This window comes from Salvelinus alpinus, chromosome 28 (genome assembly GCF_045679555.1).
Source record: "Salvelinus alpinus chromosome 28, SLU_Salpinus.1, whole genome shotgun sequence".
NCBI lineage: Eukaryota > Metazoa > Chordata > Actinopteri > Salmoniformes > Salmonidae > Salvelinus > Salvelinus alpinus.
Window position 1 is genome coordinate 35,817,174 of NC_092113.1, and position 23,059 is coordinate 35,840,232.

A 23,059-nucleotide genomic window follows, 5' to 3' on the forward strand; every position below is an offset into this window, starting at 1 on the left:
TCTTTTCTTTCTTGAAATACTGTACTTTTATTGTAGGCTACAATACATTTGTACGTTTTATCAAAGAATGGCAACACATTTTTTGGGGAGTAGCTATAACGTTTCTAAACCATTTATTTCATATCAGAGGATCACTGGATAGAGTGTGATGTGATGTTCTACATTTTGGCAGGATTATGAAAGCTACTATTCATACTCAAAGTAGAACACCACTTTCATTGGGTTCTTTCACATGTACATTTAACAAACAAAAAAATCTTCAGCCACATAAAAATCCCACCAAGTATCATATCTCCTACAACAATTCAGCTGAGCCATAATAGACCACATCACATTTGTTTTATTTTCCCAAAGGTTGATGTAGCACAATCTGCATCTGGCTCCAACACATGCATGGGGTGGGTGAATGTTGTCACGGCCTCTTGGAACAGTGGATTTTGAGTCTGTAATAAATAAATATTTTTTTTTAGGAAAAAAACACTTTTCAACCTAGCAACCCATCAACATAGTTTTTGTCCTTCAAAGGGTCAGCAAATGTCTCCCAAAACTTTGAATCACACTCGTGCTGCCTTTTTCTACTTTTGACTGTGTTTTTGGATGGTGTATATTATAATTGTCCCTTTCTCTCTTTTCTTATACTCACGTCTTCCCACCAGATATTTTCCTTATCCTTCAGGAACCTTCTACGCTCCCGCTGGTAGAACACTTCTAACATCAGCCGGTAGATTATTATCACGATCACACCCAGTAAAACGATTCCTACCACTGCCTTCCCCATGTTTATAATCCATGGGTCAATCCCTCCTTTCAGGAATTGAGGAAGACACCACAAGACAAGAGACAAAATAGACACGATTTATTACCAAGGGGTGTTGCTTAGGATTGGCTTCAGATAATATACGGAAGTTCTCTATGGGGAAAATAAAGTTATTCTATAATTTACAGTTTGGCAATATAAAACTTACTTGGAGTATCTGTGTAGTAGACAAAGATGTCACCAGTATTTATGATGAGTTCCACATTAAAACGTACAGTATCATCCTGACAGGTGAATGATTGAGTCCCATTGATGCGGATAGGCTTGGCAGAGCCACAGGGATGGTGACACATGTTTTTGGCTGACTCATGTAACATGCAAGCAACACAGGCCCTAAAACATGCACAAAGGAAAATGTTTTATTTAGTCCGTCGTACTCAAATATACAGTATATAGCAACCAACTAATAGTAATAGTGTGGAAACAAAACTGTAGCTGAAGTAATACGTTGCTCCTGTTGAAATGATCATGGACTAATATTTGGAAGATAAAATGTCCTGTATGGCTCTATTGGTAAGAGTGCCAAGGTTGTGGGGTCAATTCCCTCTGGGATTACATACAAGTTGCTTTGGATAAAAGCATCTGCTATGTGGCATATATAGTACATCAGGTTTATCTCACCGGTATGTGTCACATGGTGCCAGGGGCTTGGTGCAGTGGCTGCCAAAGAAACCAGGGTGACAATGGCATTCATTACATTCACATTGTCCTCGGTGAGAGCAGATTCCATCGTTACTGGTCTGGCACTGATCTGTGAGGGTAGAGCATTCACATGCAGGGCCTGTGTAGTTATGGAAACACTCACAGTTACCACAGTCACACCTCCCATTACCTGCAGAACAGACATATACACGGACAGAACACATACAGGGGCGTTAATAATCTCAATACAGACTGTACTAAAACCCCTCTCCAGCTCGTTCGAGCCGGATAGGATAATAATTTTCAGCATATTAAACTGAAGTGGTTGAGAAGAAAAAGCAGTGAAACCAGGTGATAAACACATTCTAAAGGACATTTTAAACACCCCCATTCTAAACCTAACTTCCCCTTACCGCCACAGATCATGTTGTTGTGACGGTTGCAGCTAATGTCGTCACACTGGCAGTGTTGGCCCCTGTGTTGGCCCCAGCAGATACATTGGCCACACACACAGCTCCCACGGCCGCTGCACAGTGGTGTGCCTGTGCTGTTTGTCTGTGCAGGTGAACACAGGGCCTCTACGGCCAGACTGGTGTCTTTGTTCGGCTGTGTTTCACACTCACAACGCTGACCTGTGTATCCTGAATCACAGCTGTAAAACAACCAAGGTCAAGTAGAGAGGAGATTCAGCAACTCTTGGAGGACAATGGAATTAAATAAAAAAGCTTCTTTACTGTTAAAAATAGACGCATTTCAGCTTTTGGCCTTCACACAGTGATTCTATAAGTCAAATGTATTCTCAAAGCCCTTTTTACATCAGCAGTTGTCACAAAGACCTTTGCAGTAACCTGGCCTAGACCCAAAGATCAAGGTTATTGGTTTCAACAAAGCACTGATGTCTGCACCACATCAATTTCAACCAACATACAGCAGCAAGATGATGAAATGTCACTCTTCAATACACAACTTGATGCTGAAGATAGTGAAAATCAACATGGCTGTAAGTTGAGTGCCACTACCTACCTACAGATACCACAGTGGAATGTTCCATTGCCATGACACTGGGATGACTGTTCCTCGGAGTCCTGACAGTCACAGTCACACAGCGTCTCCACGGTAACCCTCAGCTCTTCATTGATACCCTGCACTTTGATGATGAAAGACTCTGTCTTGGACAGACAGCTCGAGCTGGTCACAGTAACTGTGAAATTGACCTATACAGTAGAATGATAAATAGAAAAGCAGTTTTTTTATTTGTCTGGTTAGCGGTCCCCTGGGTCACCACGTGCTGTACCACATTTTTGTTAACTGTAGTGGATGACTAAGTGCAAACCTAGAATTATATCTTGGCTTTTCTGAGTCAGTGTATTGGCGGTGCTTTTTGAGTATACAGTTCACCGGGCATTATTAGAGGACGTTGCTACTGCCACAGTATTTAACCTGCCAGTTGCTTTACCTGTTGATTGATTCTGACATCACTGCACTCCCCTCTGTCCTGCCCCTGAGCTAGCCTGTCATCACCACAGTGGGAGCTGTAGGAGACCCCCAGGCCTGGTGGGACGTCACGGTGCTCCAGGACGATGTAGGACGATAGGTTCTGAGAAGGACATCAGTGGAGGAGGTCATCATGAACCTTTCAGTACAACTGAAATGCCATAGTTGGGTTTGTGCAGTAGGTATAAATAGACTCACGTTGCAGGCCTCAGAGATGAGCTCAACAACGTTGCTGGAGTCATCCTCCAGGAGGCCCACCACCGACTGGGGGATCATCTCACTGAGTGCCTGGGATGGGGGTTCAGAAAAGGAGTTTGAGGGTCATGTTCATTAGGGCACACCGTAACCAAAAGTTTTAGACATTGGCTAAGGGAGCTAACTCAAGTCTTCAGTAACTGAATTCCTTACCTCATAGTTTTGAATGTGCTGGTCTGTCACTGCAAAGATCAGCCTGATGTTATTGGCTGATAGGACCTGAGATAGGTGTCCAACTGAGGGATAGTCCTAAAATACATTTGTGTGGAGGTTGGTTTGTGAGAAGAGATAGCTTCCTAGGGACGGACATAGGGTTCACTCACATAAACGGTGTCCTTATTATAGAGCCCATTGCTATTCAGGTGGCATTTCCCGTCGTTAGGATGGTAGATCCCAGCAAGCTTCCCATCACCTGCCAGGTGGAAGGTATCGTCTGAAGTGTAGACCAGGATACGAGTTACATTACCCCAGCCAATGTCATCCTACAGACGGGTTGGGTGGAGGGTTTTAAACTACATATACAGTACATACAATATTACAGTATATAGAAACAATGACTTAGATATTGTGCTGACTAGGATTGACGGGCCGCCCCCAGGAGGTAAGGGTAGGAAACACATCCGCCACGCTGATCCTCAACAAGGGGGCCCCTCAGGGGTGCGTGCTCAGTCCCCTCCTGTACTCCCTGTTCACTCATGACTGCACGGCCAGACACAACTCCAACACCATCATTAAGTTTGCTGATGACACAACAGTGGTAGGCCTGATCACCGACAATGATGAGACAGCTTATAGGGAGGACCGTGTGGTAGGGACCGTGTGGTGCAAGGACAACAACAACCTCTCCCTCAACGTGATCAAGACTAAGGAGATGATCGTGGACTACAGGAAAAGGAGGACGGGGGTGTAGTGGAGCAGGTTGCGAGCTTCAAGTTCCTTGGCGTCCACATCACCAACAAACTAAAATGGTCCAATCACACCAAGACAGTCGTGAAGAGGGCACGACAAAACCTATTCCCCCTCAGGAGACTGAAAAGATTTGGCATGGGTCCTCAGATCCTCAAAAGGTTTTTACAGCTGCACCATCGAGAGCATCCTGACGGGTTGCATCACTGCCTGGTACGGCAACTGCTCGGCCTCCGACCGCAAGGCACTACAGAGGGTAGAGCGTATGGCCCAGTACATCACCGGGGCCAAGCTTCCTGCCATCCAGGACCTCTATACCAGGTGGTGTCAGAGGAAGGCCCTAAAAATTGTGAAAGACTCCTGCCACCCTAGTCAGATTGTTCTCTTTGCTACCGCACGGCGAGCTGTACCGCTTCTACCCCCAAGCCATAAGACTCCTGAACAGCTAATCAAATGGCTACCCAGACTATTTGCACCCCCCCCCCCCCATACGTCGCTGCTACTGTCTGTTATTATCTATGCATAGCCACTTTAATAACCCTATGTACATTATGCATGTACATAATTACCACAATTACCTCGACTAACCGGTGCCCCCGCACATTGACTCTGTAACGGTACCCCCTGTATATAGCCCCGCTATTGTTATTTACTGCTGCTCTTTAATTACTTGTTTTTCTTATCTCTTACTTTTTTTAAAGTTTTTCTTAAAACTGCATTGTTGGTTAAGGTCTTGTAAGTAAGAATTTCACTGTAAGGTCTACTACACCTGTTGTATTCGGCGCATGTGACAAATAAAATTCGATTTTATTTTATTTGACTTTATGTACAGTATGCTGTTCTATGTGATGAGATATACTTAGGCCAGGCCAGTGCATAAAGGCTCAATGAAGCTTCTTATTTGCTGTTCTTTTCCACGGTTTTCTCTCTCACTCTATTTTCAAAATACAGTTCTGGGTTCTATTGAAACACCAGTCAACCATTTGTTCTTACCTGACAGACAGCCACCTGCATGATGGCGTCAAAGCCTGACTCTGGGCCGTCTAGGTTACTGGAGATGCTCTGCTTGCTCACCTAAATGCGTGACACAGAACAGGAAATTAATAAAGGACTGACATGGCAATACCTTGAACCAATGGCGCAGGACAGAAGAAGAAGAAGGAAAACAAGACAACAAGAAGAAGAATAAGACTGGAGTTAGAAGTGATGTTCTACAAGGAATTCAAAGTCGTAAATAACTCTGCTGGCTCACCTTCCTCTCAAACTCTTCAACGTCCTCAGTGAGCTTCAGTACATGTTTGAAGCTGAAGGCAGGCTGGCAGGGGCCCTTGTACCCCTCTTTGCATGGGTTGGCCAGTTTGGCCTCCACTGTACTGACGTAGGGGTCCACCACCTTATCCACAAAGGAACCAAAGCCTGAGGGGGATAGAGAAACACTATGAGGGCTAGAGTTTTGACCCCAAGTGTGAACCTCATCCCCAGGATAGACTGCTGCAGCCGGATGATGGATGAGATTAGCCTGAACCTGACAGGGATTGTCAACAGGTTCCGATCGGATCAGGCATGAACTTTCAGTTCAAATCATCACGGTAAAGTGGGCAAACTTTTCTCTGCATGAACTGGTTGAGTTGGGCTGATGGGCGAATTGTATGCTCTGTTCAAGGGTCATATAATCTTACAGGTTGATGTAAAGTGATGGAGCTGAGATGCACAGACACAATACGTTTGAGAGCAACACCTTCCATAGCCCCATAATGGCTGGACAGTGACACTCACCTATCCTGACAGCACTGGTGATGTTCTTCATGGCAGTGACCACCTCCAGTCCCAGGTTCCTAACATTCTCCAGGTCATCTTTCATGGAGAAAGACAGGTCCATCAGGTAGTACAGGTCTATGGGATAACCCTCTGCACGCCTGAACCTCACCTCAAATGACTGGGGCATGCCTGGGATTTAAACAGAAGAGGGTAATAAGAGGAAAAGTTATGAGAATAATTGATTTATTCAACCATCAAATGTGCATGTGATTGATCGATGAAGCCTCTCCTCTCTCCGCTCCACATGGGGAGGGGGGGAGAAGGCCCACAGCTCAACGGTCTGTGACCTATAAAATCTCTTAATAACCTTCGGAATAAATGCAGGGTTAGGACGTAACACCGCTCTGCTCAGATCGCCGTTAATGGCAAGGCAGTCGGGTCTCGTCGAAAGAGCACCCAAATCACTGACGCGCTTGGCCGTAGTCAAAGCAAGCAACAGTGCCGTCTTCAGAGAACATCTTGAGGGGGATTTGATTCAGTGGCTCGAACGGCGTCTCGCAGAACGCCTCGAGTACCAAAGTTAAATCCCACTGGGGCAGCGTGGCTCTAGGCATTGGCCTAAGCCGCTGCGTTCCCAATAGAAACCATTTCAATAGAGGGTGACAGAAGACGGTGTCTATGCCAAACCCCTCATGATAAGCTGAAATCGCTGCCGCGAACACCTTAATAGTGGTCGGTGAGCGCTGCTTGTCAAACATGAACTGTAGGAAAGAGAGCACGCCCTTGACATGACAGCACACGGTGTACACATTCTCTGTGGCATTTTTTTTTTTTTTTTCAACCTTGGTCAGTAGAGTGGAGTTTTCCAGATTAAAAATCCAGACACTTCCCAACATCCTCGTCTTCTCTAGAAGCGCCGTCATCATATGACGCCTCAGAACCTGAGGCTAACACAGACATGGCGTCCTCTGGAGGGAGATCTACCCTGAAATGCCCACCGCTGCTTCCTCTCCTTTAAGAAAGGAGGGCGCAGCTAGGGCATTTCGGTGGATCTGTGAGGCCGCCCCTAGCGCGCTGTGAACCTAAGCACACGAAACATACAGTGGGGCAAAAAAGTATTTAGTCAGCCACCAATTGTGCAAGTTCTCCCACCCATTATGAGCTTGACGCCCTGATAAGTTCCTTTCCTGAGGATGGCTCACCTCTCACAGTTCTGGGTGACTTTAACCTCCCCACGTCTACCTTTGACTCATTCCTCTCTGCCTCCTTCTTTCCACTCCTCTCCTCTTTTGACCTCACCCTCTCACCTTCCCCCCCTACTCACAAGGCAGGCAATACGCTTGACCTCATCTTTACTAGATGCTGTTCTTCCACTAATCTCATTGCAACTCCCCTCCAAGTCTCCGACCACTACCTTGTATCCTTTTCCCTCTCGCTCTCATCCAACACTTCCCACACTGCCCCTACTCGGATGGTATCGCGCCGTCCCAACCTTCGCTCTCTCTCCCCCGCTACTCTCTCCTCTTCCATCCTATCATCTCTTCCCTCTGCTCAAACCTTCTCCAACCTATCTCCTGATTCTGCCTCCTCAACCCTCCTCTCCTCCCTTTCTGCATCCTTTGACTCTCTATGTCCCCTATCCTCCAGGCCGGCTCGGTCCTCCCCTCCTGCTCCGTGGCTCGACGACTCATTGCGAGCTCACAGAACAGGGCTCCGGGCAGCCGAGCGGAAATGGAGGAAAACTCGCCTCCCTGCGGACCTGGCATCCTTTCACTCCCTCCTCTCTACATTCTCCTCTTCTGTCTCTGCTGCTAAAGCCAATTTCTACCACTCTAAATTCCAAGCATCTGCCTCTAACCCTAGGAAGCTCTTTGCCACCTTCTCCTCCCTCCTGAATCCTCCTCCCCCTCCTCCCCCCTCCTCCCTCTCTGCTGATGACTTCGTCAACCATTTTGAAAAGAAGGTCGACGACATCCGATCCTCGTTTGCTAAGTCAAACGACACAGCTGGTTCTGCTCACACTGCCCTACCCTGTGCTTTGACCTCTTTCTCCCCTCTCTCTCCAGATGAAATCTCGCGTCTTGTGACGGCCGGCCGCCCAACAACCTGCCCGCTTGACCCTATCCCCTCCTCTCTTCTCCAGACCATTTCCGGAGACCTTCTCCCTTACCTCACCTCGCTCATCAACTCATCCTTGACCGCTGGCTACGTCCCTTCCGTCTTCAAGAGAGCGAGAGTTGCACCCCTTCTGAAAAAACCTACACTCGATCCCTCCGATGTCAACAACTACAGACCAGTATCCCTTCTTTCTTTTCTCTCCAAAACTCTTGAACGTGCCGTCCTTGGCCAGCTCTCCTGCTATCTCTCTCAGAATGACCTTCTTGATCCAAATCAGTCAGGTTTCAAGACTAGTCATTCAACTGAGACTGCTCTTCTCTGTGTCACGGAGGCGCTCCGCACTGCTAAAGCTAACTCTCTCTCCTCTGCTCTCATCCTTCTAGACCTATCGGCTGCCTTTGATACTGTGAACCATCAGATCCTCCTCTCCACCCTCTCCGAGCTGGGCATCTCCGGCGCGGCCCACGCTTGGATTGCGTCCTACCTGACAGGTCGCTCCTACCAGGTGGCGTGGCGAGAATCTGTCTCCGCACCACGTGCTCTCACCACTGGTGTCCCCCAGGGCTCTGTTCTAGGCCCTCTCCTATTCTCGCTATACACCAAGTCACTTGGCTCTGTCATATCCTCACATGGTCTCTCCTATCATTGCTATGCAGACGACACACAATTAATCTTCTCCTTTCCCCCCTCTGATAACCAGGTGGTGAATCGCATCTCTGCATGTCTGGCAGACATATCAGTGTGGATGACGGATCACCACCTCAAGCTGAACCTCGGCAAGACGGAGCTGCTCTTCCTCCCGGGGAAGGACTGCCCGTTCCATGATCTCGCCATCACGGTTGACAACTCCATTGTGTCCTCCTCCCAGAGTGCTAAGAACCTTGGCGTGATCCTGGACAACACCCTGTCGTTCTCAACTAACATCAAGGCGGTGACCCGTTCCTGTAGGTTCATGCTCTACAACATTCGCAGAGTACGACCCTGCCTCACGCAGGAAGCGGCGCAGGTCCTAATCCAGGCACTTGTCATCTCCCGTCTGGATTACTGCAACTCGCTGTTGGCTGGGCTCCCTGCCTGTGCCATTAAACCCCTACAACTCATCCAGAACGCCGCAGCCCGTCTGGTGTTCAACTTTCCCAAGTTCTCTCACGTCACCCCGCTCCTCCGCTCTCTCCACTGGCTTCCAGTTGAAGCTCGCATCCGCTACAAGACCATGGTGCTTGCCTACGGAGCTGTGAGGGGAACGGCACCTCCGTACCTTCAGGCTCTGATCAGGCCCTACACCCAAACAAGGGCACTGCGTTCATCCACCTCTGGCCTGCTCGCCTCCCTACCTCTGAGGAAGTACAGTTCCCGCTCAGCCCAGTCAAAACTGTTCGCTGCTCTGGCACCCCAATGGTGGAACAAACTCCCTCACGACGCCAGGTCAGCGGAGTCAATCACCACCTTCCGGAGACACCTGAAACCCCACCTCTTTAAGGAATACCTAGGATAGGATAAAGTAATCCTTCTAACCCCCCCCCCTTAAAAGAGTTAGATGCACTATTGTAAAGTGGTTGTTCCACTGGATATCATAAGGTGAATGCACCAATTTGTAAGTCGCTCTGGATAAGAGCGTCTGCTAAATGACTTAAATGTAAATGTAATCAAAGGAGCATTGATCAAACATAACATATGTTGTACTTACTTAGGCCTTGGGCTATCAACAATCACTATCATATTGCATGAGATAGTAATATTAGTCTAAGATAAGATATACTTGCAAAGTAAAATGTCCTCTGATTTCCCTATAATAATCAGTGAACCAATCAGTGGGGACAATGTGTAGAAGTTTAAATCCTCACCAGAACTGGTTGTTCTCTTGTTGTAATGACCTCATTTCAACCTGTTTTGTCCGCTGTCTACAGTCTTTACCGACTCAGGTGTGTGTGTGTGTGTGTGTGTGTGTGTGTGTGTGTGTGTGTGTGTGTGTGTGTGTGTGTGTGTGTGTGTGTGTGTGTGTGTGTGTGTGTGTGTGTGTGTGTGTGTGTGTGTGTGTGTGTGTGTGTGTGTGTGTGTGTGTCTGCGTGTGTGCCTGCGTGTGTGCCTGCGTGTGTGTGAGTCCTCAGTCCCAACACTCTTAGGAAAAGAAATTTGCTATCTAGAACCAAAAAGAGTTCTTCAGCTGTCCCCATAGCAGAACCCTTTGAAGAACCCCTTTTGGTTCCAGGTAGAACCTATTTGGGTTCCTTGTATAAACCTTTCCATGGAGGGTTCTACATGGTACCTAAAATAGTTCTACCTGTAACCAAAAAGGGTTCTCCTATGGGAACAGCCGCAGAACCATTTTGGAATCCTTTTTTCTAAGAGTGTACCGACTCTAAGAGTGTGCCTTCCCGGCTTCCGTGCGTCCATCCGTGTAAATCCTAAGGCCTCACCGACTCTTAGCTTAAGGTGGAGGTTCTGTGGCTCTAGCTGGACCACGGTCCCCATTGGCTCCTCTGCCCTGCTACGTATTGCAGGCTGGGGGTTCAGGACCTGTCCGTCAGAGCAGTGTCTCTTTCTCAGAGCCTCCTCCCTGTCACAGCGACGCTCGTTTGGCTCCCCTTGCGCCAGGAAACCCTGCAGGTCAGAGGTCAACAGAACACAACTTTGACAGACGGCTTGAAAGTTTCTGCTTGATAAGAGAGGGGTGTAAAGGATCTGTGGACTAATATGAATATTGTTGATACATACTGTATATAAGTATGTTATTGCTATGGAGGTTTGTTTTGAGTGTAACCCACACCAAAGTAATTCAAAGCCTGGTAGAATGTTCTCAACAAATGTAAAAAACAATAACAGATTGAGATACCTTCTGTTTACACCAGGCACAGCCAAGGCTTCTCAGACACTCAGTGCAGGTGGGCTTAGACAGGCATCTTCCATCCAGGCCTAGAGAGCATACACACATGGACACAGAGGCATGCAGTCTGTCTGTGAAAAACAGACCCTTTCAGAGGATGGGATCTTCATTAGCTCTGTGCATCACCACTTACCCATAGATCCTCTCTGCTCAGTGAAGTATATCAGAAGAACCACCACAGTCAGCCACACCTTTCTCATTGTCTGCCCACAGAGAGAGAGAGAGAGAGAGAGAGAGAGAGAGAGAGAGAGAGAGAGAGACATTTTATTGTTTATTATCTATTTCACTTGCTTTGGCAATGTAAAAATATGTTTCCCTTGCCAACAAAGCCCATTAAATTGAAATTGAAATTAAAAAGAAACAGAGAGACAGAGACAGAGCGAGAGAGCGAGAGAAAATGGTAACACACTAAACAACAACGCGAAGAGTTATCTAAAATCTTTTTGGCTCAATAACAAAGAACAAAAACATATACATATACATGATCAAATACAAATATTAGAATCAACTATTAAAGACAACCAGAACCCACTGGATTCTCCAATTACATTGAATGAACTACAGGACAAAATACAAACCCTCCAACCCCAAACGGGTTGTGGTGTTGATGGTATCCTTAATGAAATAATGAAATAAACATACCACAAATTCCAATTGGCTATACTTAAACTTTTTAACATCATCCTCAACTCTGGCATCTTCCCCAATATTTGGAACCAAGGACTGATCACCCCAATCCACAAAACTGGAGACATTTTTGCAAATGTATAAAAAAATAATATATATACCATATTTACACAAGTATTCAGACCAATTGTTATGAGACTCGAAATTGAGGTCAGGTGCATCCTGTTTCCAATGATCATCCTTGAGATGTTTCTACAACTTGATAAGAGGCCACCTGTGGTAAATTCAATCGATTGGACATGATTTGGAAAGGCACACACCTGCCTATATAAAGTCCCACAGTTGACAGTGCATGTCAGGGCAAAAACCAATCAATGAGGTCGAAGGAATTGTCCATAGAGCTCTGAGACAGGATTGTGTCGAGGCACAGATCTGGTGAAGGGTACCAAAACATTTCTGTAGCATTGAAGGTCCCCAAGAACACAGTGGCCTCCATCATTCTTAAATGGAAGAAGTTTGGAATCACCAAGACTCTTCCTGAGCAATCGGGGAGAAGGGCATTGGTCAGGGAACCTGATGGTCACTCTGACAGAGCTCCAGAGTTCCTCTGTGGAGATGGGAGAACCTTCCAGAAGGACAACCATCTCTGCAGCACTCCACCAATCAGGCCTTTATGGTAGAGTGGCCAGATGGAAGCCACTCTTCAGTAAGAAAAAAACATGACAGCCCGCTTGGAGTTTGACAAACGGCACCTAAAGGACTCTCAGACCATTTTTTTTGTTTATCTATTTATGTATGGAAATGTTTAAAATGTTTTCCGAATGTACTGTACTTCCCTCAGATTACACAGAGTCACAAAGAATTCGAAAACAAATCCAAATTTGATAAACTCCCATATCTACTAGGTGAAACTCCACAGTGTGCCATCACAGCAGCAAGATTTGTGACCTGTTTCCACAAGAAAAGGGCAACCAGTGAAGAACAAACACTATTGTAAATACAACCCATATTTATGTTTATTTATTTTACCCTTTGTACGTTAACTATTTGCACACCGTTACAACACTGTAAATAATCCATAATATGACATTTGAAATGTCTTTATTCTTTTGGATCTTGTGTGTGTAATGTTTACTGTTCATTTTGTATGTATTATATATTTCACTTGCTTTGGCAATGTAAACATATGTTTCCCATGTCAATAAAGCCCCTTGAATTGAATTGAGAGAGAGAGACCGACAGAGAGAGACAGAGAGAGCGAGACAGAGAGAGAGGTAGAGATAGAGCGAGAGAGAGAGACAGAGAGAGAGGTAGAGATAGAGCGAGAGAGAGAGGTAGAGATAGAGCGAGAGAGAGAGGTAGAGATAGAGAGACAGAGAGAGAGAGAGAGAGGTAGAGATAGAGCGAGACAGAGAGAGAGGTAGAGATAGAGCGAGAGAGAGGTAGAGATAGAGCGAGACAGAGAGAGAGGTAGAGATAGAGCGAGAGAGAGAGACAGAGAGAGAGGTAGAGATAGAGCGAGAGAGAGAGACAGAGAGAGAGGTAGAGATAGAGCGAGAGAGAGAGACAGAGAGAGAGGTAGAGATAGAGCGAGAGAGAGAGACAGAGAGAGGTAGAGAGAGAGACAGAGAGAGAGGTAGAGATAGAGCGAGAGAGAGAGACAGAGAGAGAGGTAGAGATAGAGAGAGAGACAGAGAGAGAGGTAGAGATAGAGCGAGAGAGAGAGACAGAGAGAGAGAGAGGGGTAGAGATAGAGCGAGAGAGAGAGGTAGAGATAGAGCGAGAGAGAGAGGTAGAGATAGAGAGACAGAGAGAGAGAGAGAGGTAGAGATAGAGCGAGACAGAGAGAGAGGTAGAGAAAGAGCGAGAGAGAGAGACAGAGAGAGAGGTAGAGATAGAGCGAGAGAGAGAGACAGAGAGAGAGGTAAAGATAGAGCGAGAGAGAGAGACAGAGAGAGAGGTAGAGAGAGAGACAGAGAGAGAGGTAGAGATAGAGCGAGAGAGAGAGACAGAGAGAGAGGTAGAGATAGAGCGAGAGAGAGAGACAGAGAGAGAGAGAGGGGTAGAGATAGAGCGAGAGAGAGAGGTAGAGATAGAGTGAGAGAGAGAGGTAGAGATAGAGCGAGAGAGAGAGGTAGAGATAGAGCGAGACAGAGAGAGAGGTAGAGATAGAGCGAGAGAGAGACAGAGAGAGAGAGAGAGACAGAGGTAGAGATAGAGCGAGAGAGAGAGACAGAGAGAGAGGTAGAGATAGAGCGAGAGAGAGAGATAGAGAGAGAGGTAGAGAGAGAGACAGAGAGAGAGACAGAGAGAGAGGTAGAGATAGAGCGAGAGAGAGAGACAGAGAGAGAGAGAGAGAGAGGTAGAGATAGAGCGAGAGAGAGACAGAGAGAGAGAGAGAGACAGAGGTAGAGATAGAGCGAGAGAGAGAGGTAGAGATAGAGATAGAGCGAGAGAGAGAGAGGTAGAGAGAGAGAGCGAGGTGTTGCCTTCAACAGTTTCACACTCTTGTTATTGTAGTTTCAGTTCCTCTTCACAGAGACAGGGTCACCACACTGTTTCAGATGAGTGATCAATGCTACTCAGCATGAGATGCATTAATGTTGATTGTTTAATGTACTTTTTCAAAAGATATACACTTTTCAAAAATATATGAAAACAGTCCCAAAGACACTCTTAAGTGTTAGCAATATACAGTATATACAAAGCAGCCAGTTATATTGTTTCCTACTTCTAACCAACACGATTTGACCAGTGAGCACACGTTTTCTTCAGCTAAGAACAATTGAAAAGTTTGACAGACATGTTACAATCACATACCTGAGAGCTTCTGAGCAGGCCCATTAGTATGACAGGTCTGTCACCTGCTCTTGAGGTTTCATGAGTTCGATGATAAAGAGTTGGGTTACAGTAGTGTCCTTGTGACTTTTAGTCGGCTGGATTCGGACTTGAGTTGCACTTTAAGTCGTAAAAATGGTTGACAAACCTGGATGGCACCAACACATCCACTTCTCTGTCTCTCAGTTCTGGAATGTCCTTCTGCAAGACAGGCTGGGGACATCAGGGACGTCCCAAGTGAAGTGAACATTGAGGCCGGGTCCGTACAACAGAGTACATCCTAAAGGTAATGAATGTAAAGATACAGTAACAAGGTAACAGTAGAAGTAGGAGGGAGAAGGAATCCTGAGGTTAGGTTGTCTGTCTGATGGAGAGGTCCCTCTTTGACAAGTTTGGGTGAGATGTGAGAACACATGCAACTTTGGGTGGGTCCTTCCTTTGCATATCATCACGTTTAGCTTCTGAATGCTGAGTGAGTTCTCTATTTTGCAAGGCGGCCACCAGCCAATACTCCACATAAAACATTGAACCTCTTTTTTAAGATTATGCTCTGATTCTAATGTCATTATATTGCACTATTGTTTTATTGGAGAGGAAAAGCATTAAAATACTGTAAACCATGGATAAATAAATCACAAGAGTCAAAATAGTAACATGTGTTTAATTCTTGACGAAAGGCAAAACTGTCTCCCAGTGCAGGGCAGCCCACCGAGTTAACTGATTGAGACGTGAAGACAGAGTGTTGAGAAGAACAAGGAAACAACGGACACAACATAATGTAACTCTGGTTCAGATGATTAATTACTCCAGAAACATACATGTAAAACACACATATTTGAAACAAAAATTAATTACTCTTCTTCCTCTTCCTCTCCCTCCTCCTCCTCTTCCCCCTATTCTTCTTCCTCCTCTACCTCTTCTTTGTGCTTCTTCATCAGTGGTGCAGGCATCGACACCCTCTTCTTGATCACATGTTCCATGTGGGCATGCTCAGATGTGTCCAGACTGATGTTGTATTTAGCCAAGATCTTCATGATTGGCCTCAGCTTCAGCCACCACGATGTCTTGGGGATGCGGTGCCTGGACATGACAGCAGTAGAGGGATGTTAAAGGGAATCTTCACCACCTTTTTACCTTTTATTCATTACATACCATTATGTCTACATACATAATGTGAAAACAGCGATGTAGTCAGAAAGCGAAGAGGGAATGTTCCTTTTCAAAACAGATATTAGCTGAGGGATATGCACTCACAATATCCACTTGAACTGTGGATCAGTATGAACAGTGTGTTAAAGTATGACTAAATTAATGTTGAGGAGAGTGAGCAACAGTCAGCAAATGGCACTCTCGTGTTTTAGCGTCATAGTGCCTTGAGTTTGTAAGAAGAAATCTCTGCGGATGAAAGGATCTTACTCGAAGTCTGTCTGTTCATTAAGCTCAGCCAACGGCTGGAAGGTCAGTGCTCTCTTCCTCATGCCCAGCACACAGGCAGAGTCTGGGGTGTTAGCGAAGATACGACCTGGAGGAGAGAGAAGGCAGGGTGACAGATGGAGTCATATAGCGTTATACTCAATGAGACAAACTAACAACTGGTATCAGCAGGTAAAAACTAGACTCTTAGAAGAAAAGGTTTTATCTAGAACCTAAAACAGTTATTCGGCAGTCCCCATTGTAGAACCCTTTGAATAACCCTTTTAGGTTCCAGGTAGAACCCTTTTGGGTTCCATGTAAAACCCTTTTCACAGAGGGTTCTACATGTAACCCTAAATAGTTCAACCTGGAACCAAAAAGGGTTCTCCTATGAGGACAGCCGAAGAACCAAAACGATGTGTATTTGGGTGCAGCAATATGCCTCTCATTCCTTTATCTCAGTATCTTTTCATGGTGACACCCCACAGCCTGTCTTACCATGTCTGTACACCTCCTTGAGTTTCTCTGTGAGCCACAGAACAGCCTTGGAGCCCATCTTTGTACCAAAGTTCCTGTCGAAAGGTGTCGGGGTTCCACCCTGGGGAGAGGGAATAGGACAAAGGTGGGGGGGAAAAGAGAGGGGAGGAAAGAAGGGAGAGTTAGAGGGGGAGAGGAGAGGACAGGGGAGGGGAGAGTTAAAAGGGGAGAGGGGAGAGTGGAGGACAAGGGGGGAGAGTTAGATGGGGAGAGAGGGAGGGGGGAGAGTGGAGTGCAGGGGAGTGGAGAGTTATAGGGGGAGAGGGGAGAGTTAGAGGGGGAGAGGGGAGAGTAGAGGGGGAGAGGGGAGAGTGGAGGACAAGGGGAGAGTTAGATGGGGAGAGAGGGGAGAGTGGAGTACAGGGGAGTGGAGAGTTAGAGGGGGAGAGGGGAGAGTTAGATGGGGAGAGAGGGAGAGGGGAGAGTGGAGTACAGGGGAGTGGAGAGTTAAAGGGGGAGAGGGGAGAGTTAGAGGGGGAGAGGGGAGAGTAGACAGGGGAAGGGAGAGTTAGAGGGGGAGAGGGGAGAGGGGAGAGTAGAGGACAGGGGAGGGGAGAGTTAGAGGGGGAAAGGGGAGAGTAGAGGACAGGGGAGAGGGGAGAGTAGAGGACAGGGGAGGGGAGAGTTAGAGGGGGAGAGGGGAGAGTAGAGGACAGGGGAGGGAAGAGTTAGAGGGGGAGAGGAGAGAGTAGAGGACAGGGGAGGGGAGGGGAGAGTTAGAGGGGGAGAGGGGAGAGTAGAGGACAGGGGAGGGGAGAGTTGAGGACAGGGGAGGGGAGAGTTAGAGGGGGAGAGGGGAGAGTAGAGGACAGGGGAGGGGAGAGTTAGAGGGGGAGAGGGGAGAGTAGAGGACAGGGGAGGGAAGAGTTAGAGGGGGAGAGGGGAGAGTAGAGGACAGGGGAGGGGAGAGTTAGAGGGGGAGAGGGGAGAGTAGAGGACAGGGGAGGGGAGAGTTGAGGACAGGGGAGGGGAGAGTTAGAGGGGAGAGGGGAGAGTAGAGGACAGGGGAGGGGAGAGTAGAGGACAGGGGAGGGGAGAGTTAGAGGGGGAGAGGGGAGAGTAGAGGACAGGGGAGGGGAGAGTTGAGGACAGGGGAGGGGAGAGTTAGAGGGGGAGAGGGGAGAGTAGAGGACAGGGGAGGGGAGAGTTAGAGGGGGAGACATAGAGCACTTCTTTGAACACAGCCCTGGTCAAAAGTAGTGCACTATAAAGGGAATAGGGTGCCATTTGTGAGCAGACTGTTAACTGACCTGTTGCATGTGTCCCAGGATGTTCTTGCGGCAGTCGAAGACACCCTTGCCCTCCTCAGAGTAGAGGGCGAAGATGAAGTCTGTAGTGTAGTTGGCATTGCATTTCTCATTCCTGAGACAGAGGAAAACATGAATATTCCGTCTATTTACAGTTGAATTGGCATGGCATTGCAGTTCTCATTCCTGAGACAGAGGAAAACATGAATATACTGTATATTTACAGTTGAATTGGCATGGCATTGCATTTCTCATTCCTGAGACAGAGGAAAACATGAATATTCCGTCTATTTACAGTTGAATTGGCATGGCATTGCATTTCTCATTCCTGAGACAGAGGAAAACATGAATATACTGTATATTTACAGTTGAATTGGCATGGCATTGCAGTTCTCATTCCTGAGACAGAGGAAAACATGAATATACTGTATATTTACAGTTGAATTGGCATGGCATTGCATTTCTCATTCCTGACCACAAAGAGGAAACAGCACGAGCACTGACTCTGCTGATAGATGCTTTATTGAGGAATTATTTGCTTCCTATAACCAGGTTTCCATCTAAGCATTAAAGGGGGTTAAGACTATTCTACTAAGGACTCTGGTAGGAAACACATGACTGTCCTGGATGAAAGATGGCTATGGAGGCGGGGCTGACACTCTAGGGTTTTCTCGTTTGGGCAAAGAGATGGTGGGATCTTTTTGTGTCTGTAAAATCTATTATGTGTGAAATAGAGGTGGAAACGCCTTTATGCGCAAATATTCATATAATAACCATTATACTGTAGTAAACTTGGGGTCACTGATATACAGTTGAAGTCGGAAGTTTACATACACTTAGGTTGGAGTCATTAAAACTCATTTTTTAACCACTCCACAAATGTCTTGTTTAACCTTTTGTCAATAGGGGGAGCTGTTAGCATTATTTTTTTTTTTACATTTCCAAATTAAACTGCCTCGTACTCAATTCTTGATCGTACAATATGCATATTATTGTTATTATTGGATAGAAAACAGTCTATAGTTTCTATAGGAGTTGAAATTTTGTCTCTGAGTGGTACAGAACAATTTCTACAGCACTTTTCATGACAGGGTTCAGATTTCAGAAATTTTTACCTCTGATCTGGGGTCTGTTTATAAGGCCACAGTGAATGCTATGAAGAAACCGACACTACCTACGTCTTCCTCTGGGTGTCTGTACGTCATCACGTTTTCAATGAAGTCTATGGGACGTTCACAGCCATTATAAATGACAAAAATGTACAGAGACCCCTCTTTCTCAACGTGCGCCTCAAGCGTGAAGGCCATCGGACCTGCCTCGTTCCAAATCGTTTTCTAACCAGCAGTATTTCTCCGGTCATGTTTTCAGTCGTTATAGTTGTTAAAAACATCATAATGTAGTGAATTTTAACCGTTTTATATCAATTTATATCCGTTTAGTGCGATTTTGAGGAATTTCTTTGTCGTGCACTCTGAAAGTTTGGACACGCTTTAGGGTGTCGGTCGTTGGTGATGGACATTTCGAAGGACAGAGGACATCTATCGACCAAAAGACGTTTATAACATAGAAAGGATACATTGCCCAAGAATATGATGGAAGATCAGCTCAAAGTAAGCAATATTTAATATGATAAACCGTGTTTCTGTCGAAATATTTTAAACGCATACATCGCCATTTTGTTTGGTATAGCTTCACTTGGCCAACCCTGTATTGAAAAGTAAGGATAATTTAAAAAATGTAAATCAGCGGTTGCATTAAGAACTAATTTGTCTTTCGATTCCTGTCAACCCTGTATTTTTTAGTCAAGTATATGATTAGCTTTTAATTAAACTAGATCACTCTGATAGATGACGTCAGACATATTGAGGCTTGATTTCCTAGTATTTTCATTGTGTAACCACGGTTTTGTATGGCTAAATATGCACCTTTTCGAACAAACTGTATATGTATGTTGTAAAATGATGTTACAGGAGTGTCATCGGAAGAATTTTGAGAAGGTTAGTGAAAAAATTAATATCTTTTGGCGGTGGTTACGTTATAGCGCTCTTTGGCTGGAATCGATGCTCTGGTAACGTTGGAACATGTAGTATGCTAACTTATCGATTTATTGTGTTTTCGCTGAAAAACGCTTAGAAAATCTGAAATATGGTCTGAAATCACAAGAACTGGGTCTTTCCATTGCTATGCTTTGTCTATTTTTATGAAATGTTTTATGATGAGTAAATTGGTCATACACGTTGCTCTATCTAGTAATTCTAGTGGATTTGTGATGGTCGGTGCAATTGTAAACTGTGATTTCTACCTGAAATATGCACTTTTTTCTAACAAAAACTATCCTATACCATGAATATGTTATCAGACTGTCATCTGATGGTTTTTTTTATAGGTTATTGGCTATCAATATCTTAGTTGAGCCGAATTGGTGATAGCACCTGAAGGAGTAAGAAACTGATGGAGTTAGAATAGTGGTGTATTTTGCTAACGTGTTTAGCTAATAGATTTACATATTTTGTCTTCCCTGTAAAACATTTTAAAAATCTGAAATGGTGGCTTTATTCACAAGATCTGTATCTTTCATCTGGTGTCTTGGACTTGTGATTTAATGATATTTAGATGCTACTATCTACTTCTGAAGCTATGCTATCTATGCTAATCAGTGTGTGGGGGGTGGGGGGTGCTCCCGGATCCGGGTTTCTGAGGCAGTAAAAGTTAACAAACTATAGTTTTGGCAAGTCGGTTAGGACATCTACTTTGTGCATGACACAAGTCAGTTATCCAACAATTGTTTACAGAAAGAGTAGTTCACTTATAATTCACTGTATCACAATTCCAGCGGGTCAGAAGTTGACATACACTAAGTTGACTGTGCCTTTAAACAGCTTGGAAAATTCCAGAAAATGATGTCATGGCTTTAGAAGCCTCTGATAGGCTAATTGACATCATTTGAGTCAATTGGAGGTGTACCTGTGGATGTATTTCAAGGCCTACCTTCAAACTCAGTGCCTCTGCTTGACATCATGGGAAAATTCTAAAGAAATCAGCCAAGACCTCAGAAAAAAATTGTAGAACTCCACAAGTCTGGTTCATCCTTGGGAGCAATTTCCAAATGCCTGAAGGTACCACGTTCATCTGTACAAACAATAGTATGCAAGTATAAACACCATGGGACCACGCAGCCGTCATACCGCTCAGGAAGGAGACGCATTCTGTCTCCTAGAGATGAACGTACTCTGGTGCAAAAATTGCAAATCAGTCCCAGAACAACAGCAAAGGACCTTGTGAAGATGCTAGAGGAAACAGATACAAAAGTATCTATATCCACAGTAAAATGAGTCCTATATCGACATAACCTGAAAGGCCGCCTGACAAGGAAGAAGCCACTGCTCCCAAAACCACCATAAAAAAGCCAGACTACAGTTTGCAACTGCACATGGGGACAAAGATCGTACTTTTGGAGAAATGTCCTCTGGTCTGATGAAACAAAAATAGAACTGTTTGGCCATAATGACTATCGTTATGTTTGGAGGAAAAAGGGGGAGGCTTGCAAGCCGAAAAACACCATCCCAACCGTGAAGCACGGGCGTGGCAGCATCATGTTGTGGGGGTGCTTTGCTGCAGGAGGGACTGGTGCACTTCACAAAATAGATGGCATCACGAGGCAGGAAAATTATGTGGATATATTGAAGCAACATCTCAAGACATCAGTCAGGAAGTTAAAGCTTGGTCGCAAATGGGTCTTCCAAATGGACAATGACCCAAGCATACTTCCAAAGTTGTGGCAAAATGGCTTAAGGACAACAAAGTCAAGGTATTGGAGTGGCCATCACAAAGCCCTGACCTCAATCCCATGGAAAATGTGTGGGCAGAACTGAAAAAGTGTGTGCGAGCAAGGAGGCCTACAAACCTGACTCAGTTACACCAGCTCTGTCAGGAGGAATGGGCCAAAATTCACCCAACTTATTGTGGGAAGCTTATGGAAGACTACCCAAAACGTTTGACCCAAGTTAAACAATTTAAAGGCAATGCTACCAAATACTAATTGAGTGTATGTAAACTTCTGACCCACTGGGAATGTGATGAAAGAAATAAAAGCTGAAATAAATCATTCTCTCTACTATTATTCTGACATTTCACATTTAAAAAAAGTGGTGATCCTAACTGACCTAAGACAGGGAATTTTTACTAGGATTAAATGTCAGGAATTGTGAAAAACTGAGTTTAAATGTATTTGGCTAAGGTGTATGTAAACCGACTTCAACTGTATTGTGTGGTCCTCCCACTACGATTGGGGAAAGCATACAGTTTATTAGGCTACAGATTAAATACATTGTGATGAACTTCACAGGGTGGTGAAAGTGCACGTGATGAGCTTAAAGGTCCTTTCCAATAAATATATAATATTCTGGTGACATGATGATCGATGCTTGGCTGCAGTTTGACAAATAAAATGAATCTAGCTCTTATCCCTAATGATCTCATCATGTACAGTAGGCTAGCCTGTATTTGCGGGCTGTTGGCTAGAGCGCATTTGCAACCAGAGTGGGCACATTTGCTATATAACACAACAGTTTTTGTGACAACCATTTGTAGAGTTGAAAATGCAATGGAATTTAACTTTTTATGGTCCCACTAAGGAAATCACTCTGGATATGAGCATCTGTTAAATGCCAAAAATTTAACATGTAAATGAGAGGGACAGAAACAGGGAGAGGGTAAGAGGGAGAGAGTTTTGGAAAAGTACAAGTATAGCAGATTGAGATCTAGATTAATGAATAAATAAATGAATGAATAAATGGATGACTGAATAAATAAATAAATGAATGCTTCAATGAAACCCACCTGAGAATCAAACCTCTCTTCACGTCTGTCTTCATCTTCTGCACGAGATGCTCTACGTTCATCTGTAAACCGAAGCCAGTCAGTCAGGACACATTTATGTAAGGTATACTTTTATATAGAGGAAACCTCTAAACATTCATATCATGTATACTTTTATATAGAGGAATCCTATAAACATTTATATAATGTATACTTAGGCCCCTCCTGTACTCCCTGTTTGCTCATGACTGTGTGGCCAAGCACGACTCCAACACCATCAATAAGTTTGCTGACGACACTACGGTGGTACTTTAGGCCTGATCACCGACAACGATAAGACAGCCTATTGGGAGGAGGCCAGGACCTGGCCGTGTGGTGGAAGGACAACAACCTCTCCCTCAACGTGAGCAAGACAAAGGAGATGATCGTGGACTACAGGAAAAGGAGGGTCGAACGCCACCATTCACATTGACAGGGCTGTAGCAGAGCGGGTCGAGAGTTTCAAGTTCCTTGGTGTCCACATCACCAACAAACTATCATGGTCCAAGAAAGTCGTGAAGAGCGAATGACAATGCCTTTTGCCCCTCAGGAGACTGAAAAGATTTGGCATGGGTCCTCAAATGCTCAAAAAGTTATACACCTGCACCATTGAGAGCATCCTGACCGGTTGCATCACTGCCTGGTGTGGCAACTGCTCTGCATCTG

At 45.3% G+C, this 23,059-nt stretch overlaps 2 protein-coding genes across 6 annotated transcripts in view; both read right to left on the reverse strand.

The window, feature by feature from the left end:
• Positions 1 to 14,733, reverse strand: LOC139557766 (integrin beta-7-like). 4 transcript variants are annotated; one of them, XM_071372935.1, is made up of 17 exons: positions 14,488 to 14,733; positions 11,008 to 11,077; positions 10,824 to 10,903; positions 10,408 to 10,591; positions 5,891 to 6,061; positions 5,367 to 5,530; positions 5,108 to 5,188; positions 3,532 to 3,690; positions 3,362 to 3,457; positions 3,152 to 3,241; positions 2,916 to 3,056; positions 2,483 to 2,673; positions 1,873 to 2,111; positions 1,439 to 1,649; positions 966 to 1,150; positions 644 to 804; positions 1 to 443 (listed from the first exon to the last, which is right to left on the reverse strand). In XM_071372935.1, the coding sequence occupies exons 1-17, from the start codon at positions 14,587 to 14,589 to the stop codon at positions 330 to 332; spliced, it is 2,439 nt and encodes an 812-aa protein (XP_071229036.1). In that variant the 5' UTR covers positions 14,590 to 14,733; the 3' UTR covers positions 1 to 329. The 4 variants fall into 4 exon arrangements, with proteins under 4 accessions (XP_071229036.1, XP_071229037.1, XP_071229039.1 ...); XM_071372936.1 differs by having other exon boundaries at positions 14,322 to 14,633; XM_071372938.1 differs by lacking the exon at positions 3,532 to 3,690 and having other exon boundaries at positions 14,488 to 14,732.
• Positions 14,734 to 14,986: 253 nt separating this feature from the next.
• The window catches only part of LOC139557768 (ATP-dependent 6-phosphofructokinase, muscle type-like), a 36,344-nt gene continuing 28,271 nt past the window's right edge, over positions 14,987 to 23,059 (reverse strand). The window contains exons 17-21 of one of the 2 annotated variants that reach the window (XM_071372939.1): positions 22,376 to 22,437; positions 17,540 to 17,651; positions 16,251 to 16,350; positions 15,756 to 15,861; positions 14,987 to 15,419 (exon numbers count right to left, since the gene is read on the reverse strand). In XM_071372939.1, the coding sequence (XP_071229040.1) occupies positions 15,233 to 15,419; positions 15,756 to 15,861; positions 16,251 to 16,350; positions 17,540 to 17,651; positions 22,376 to 22,437 (567 nt within the window). In that variant the 3' untranslated portion in view covers positions 14,987 to 15,232. Of the gene's footprint in view, positions 15,420 to 15,755; positions 15,862 to 16,250; positions 16,351 to 17,539; positions 17,652 to 17,933; positions 18,007 to 22,375; positions 22,438 to 23,059 lie in introns of those variants that run through there. The other variant, XM_071372940.1, reaches the window with a different exon arrangement.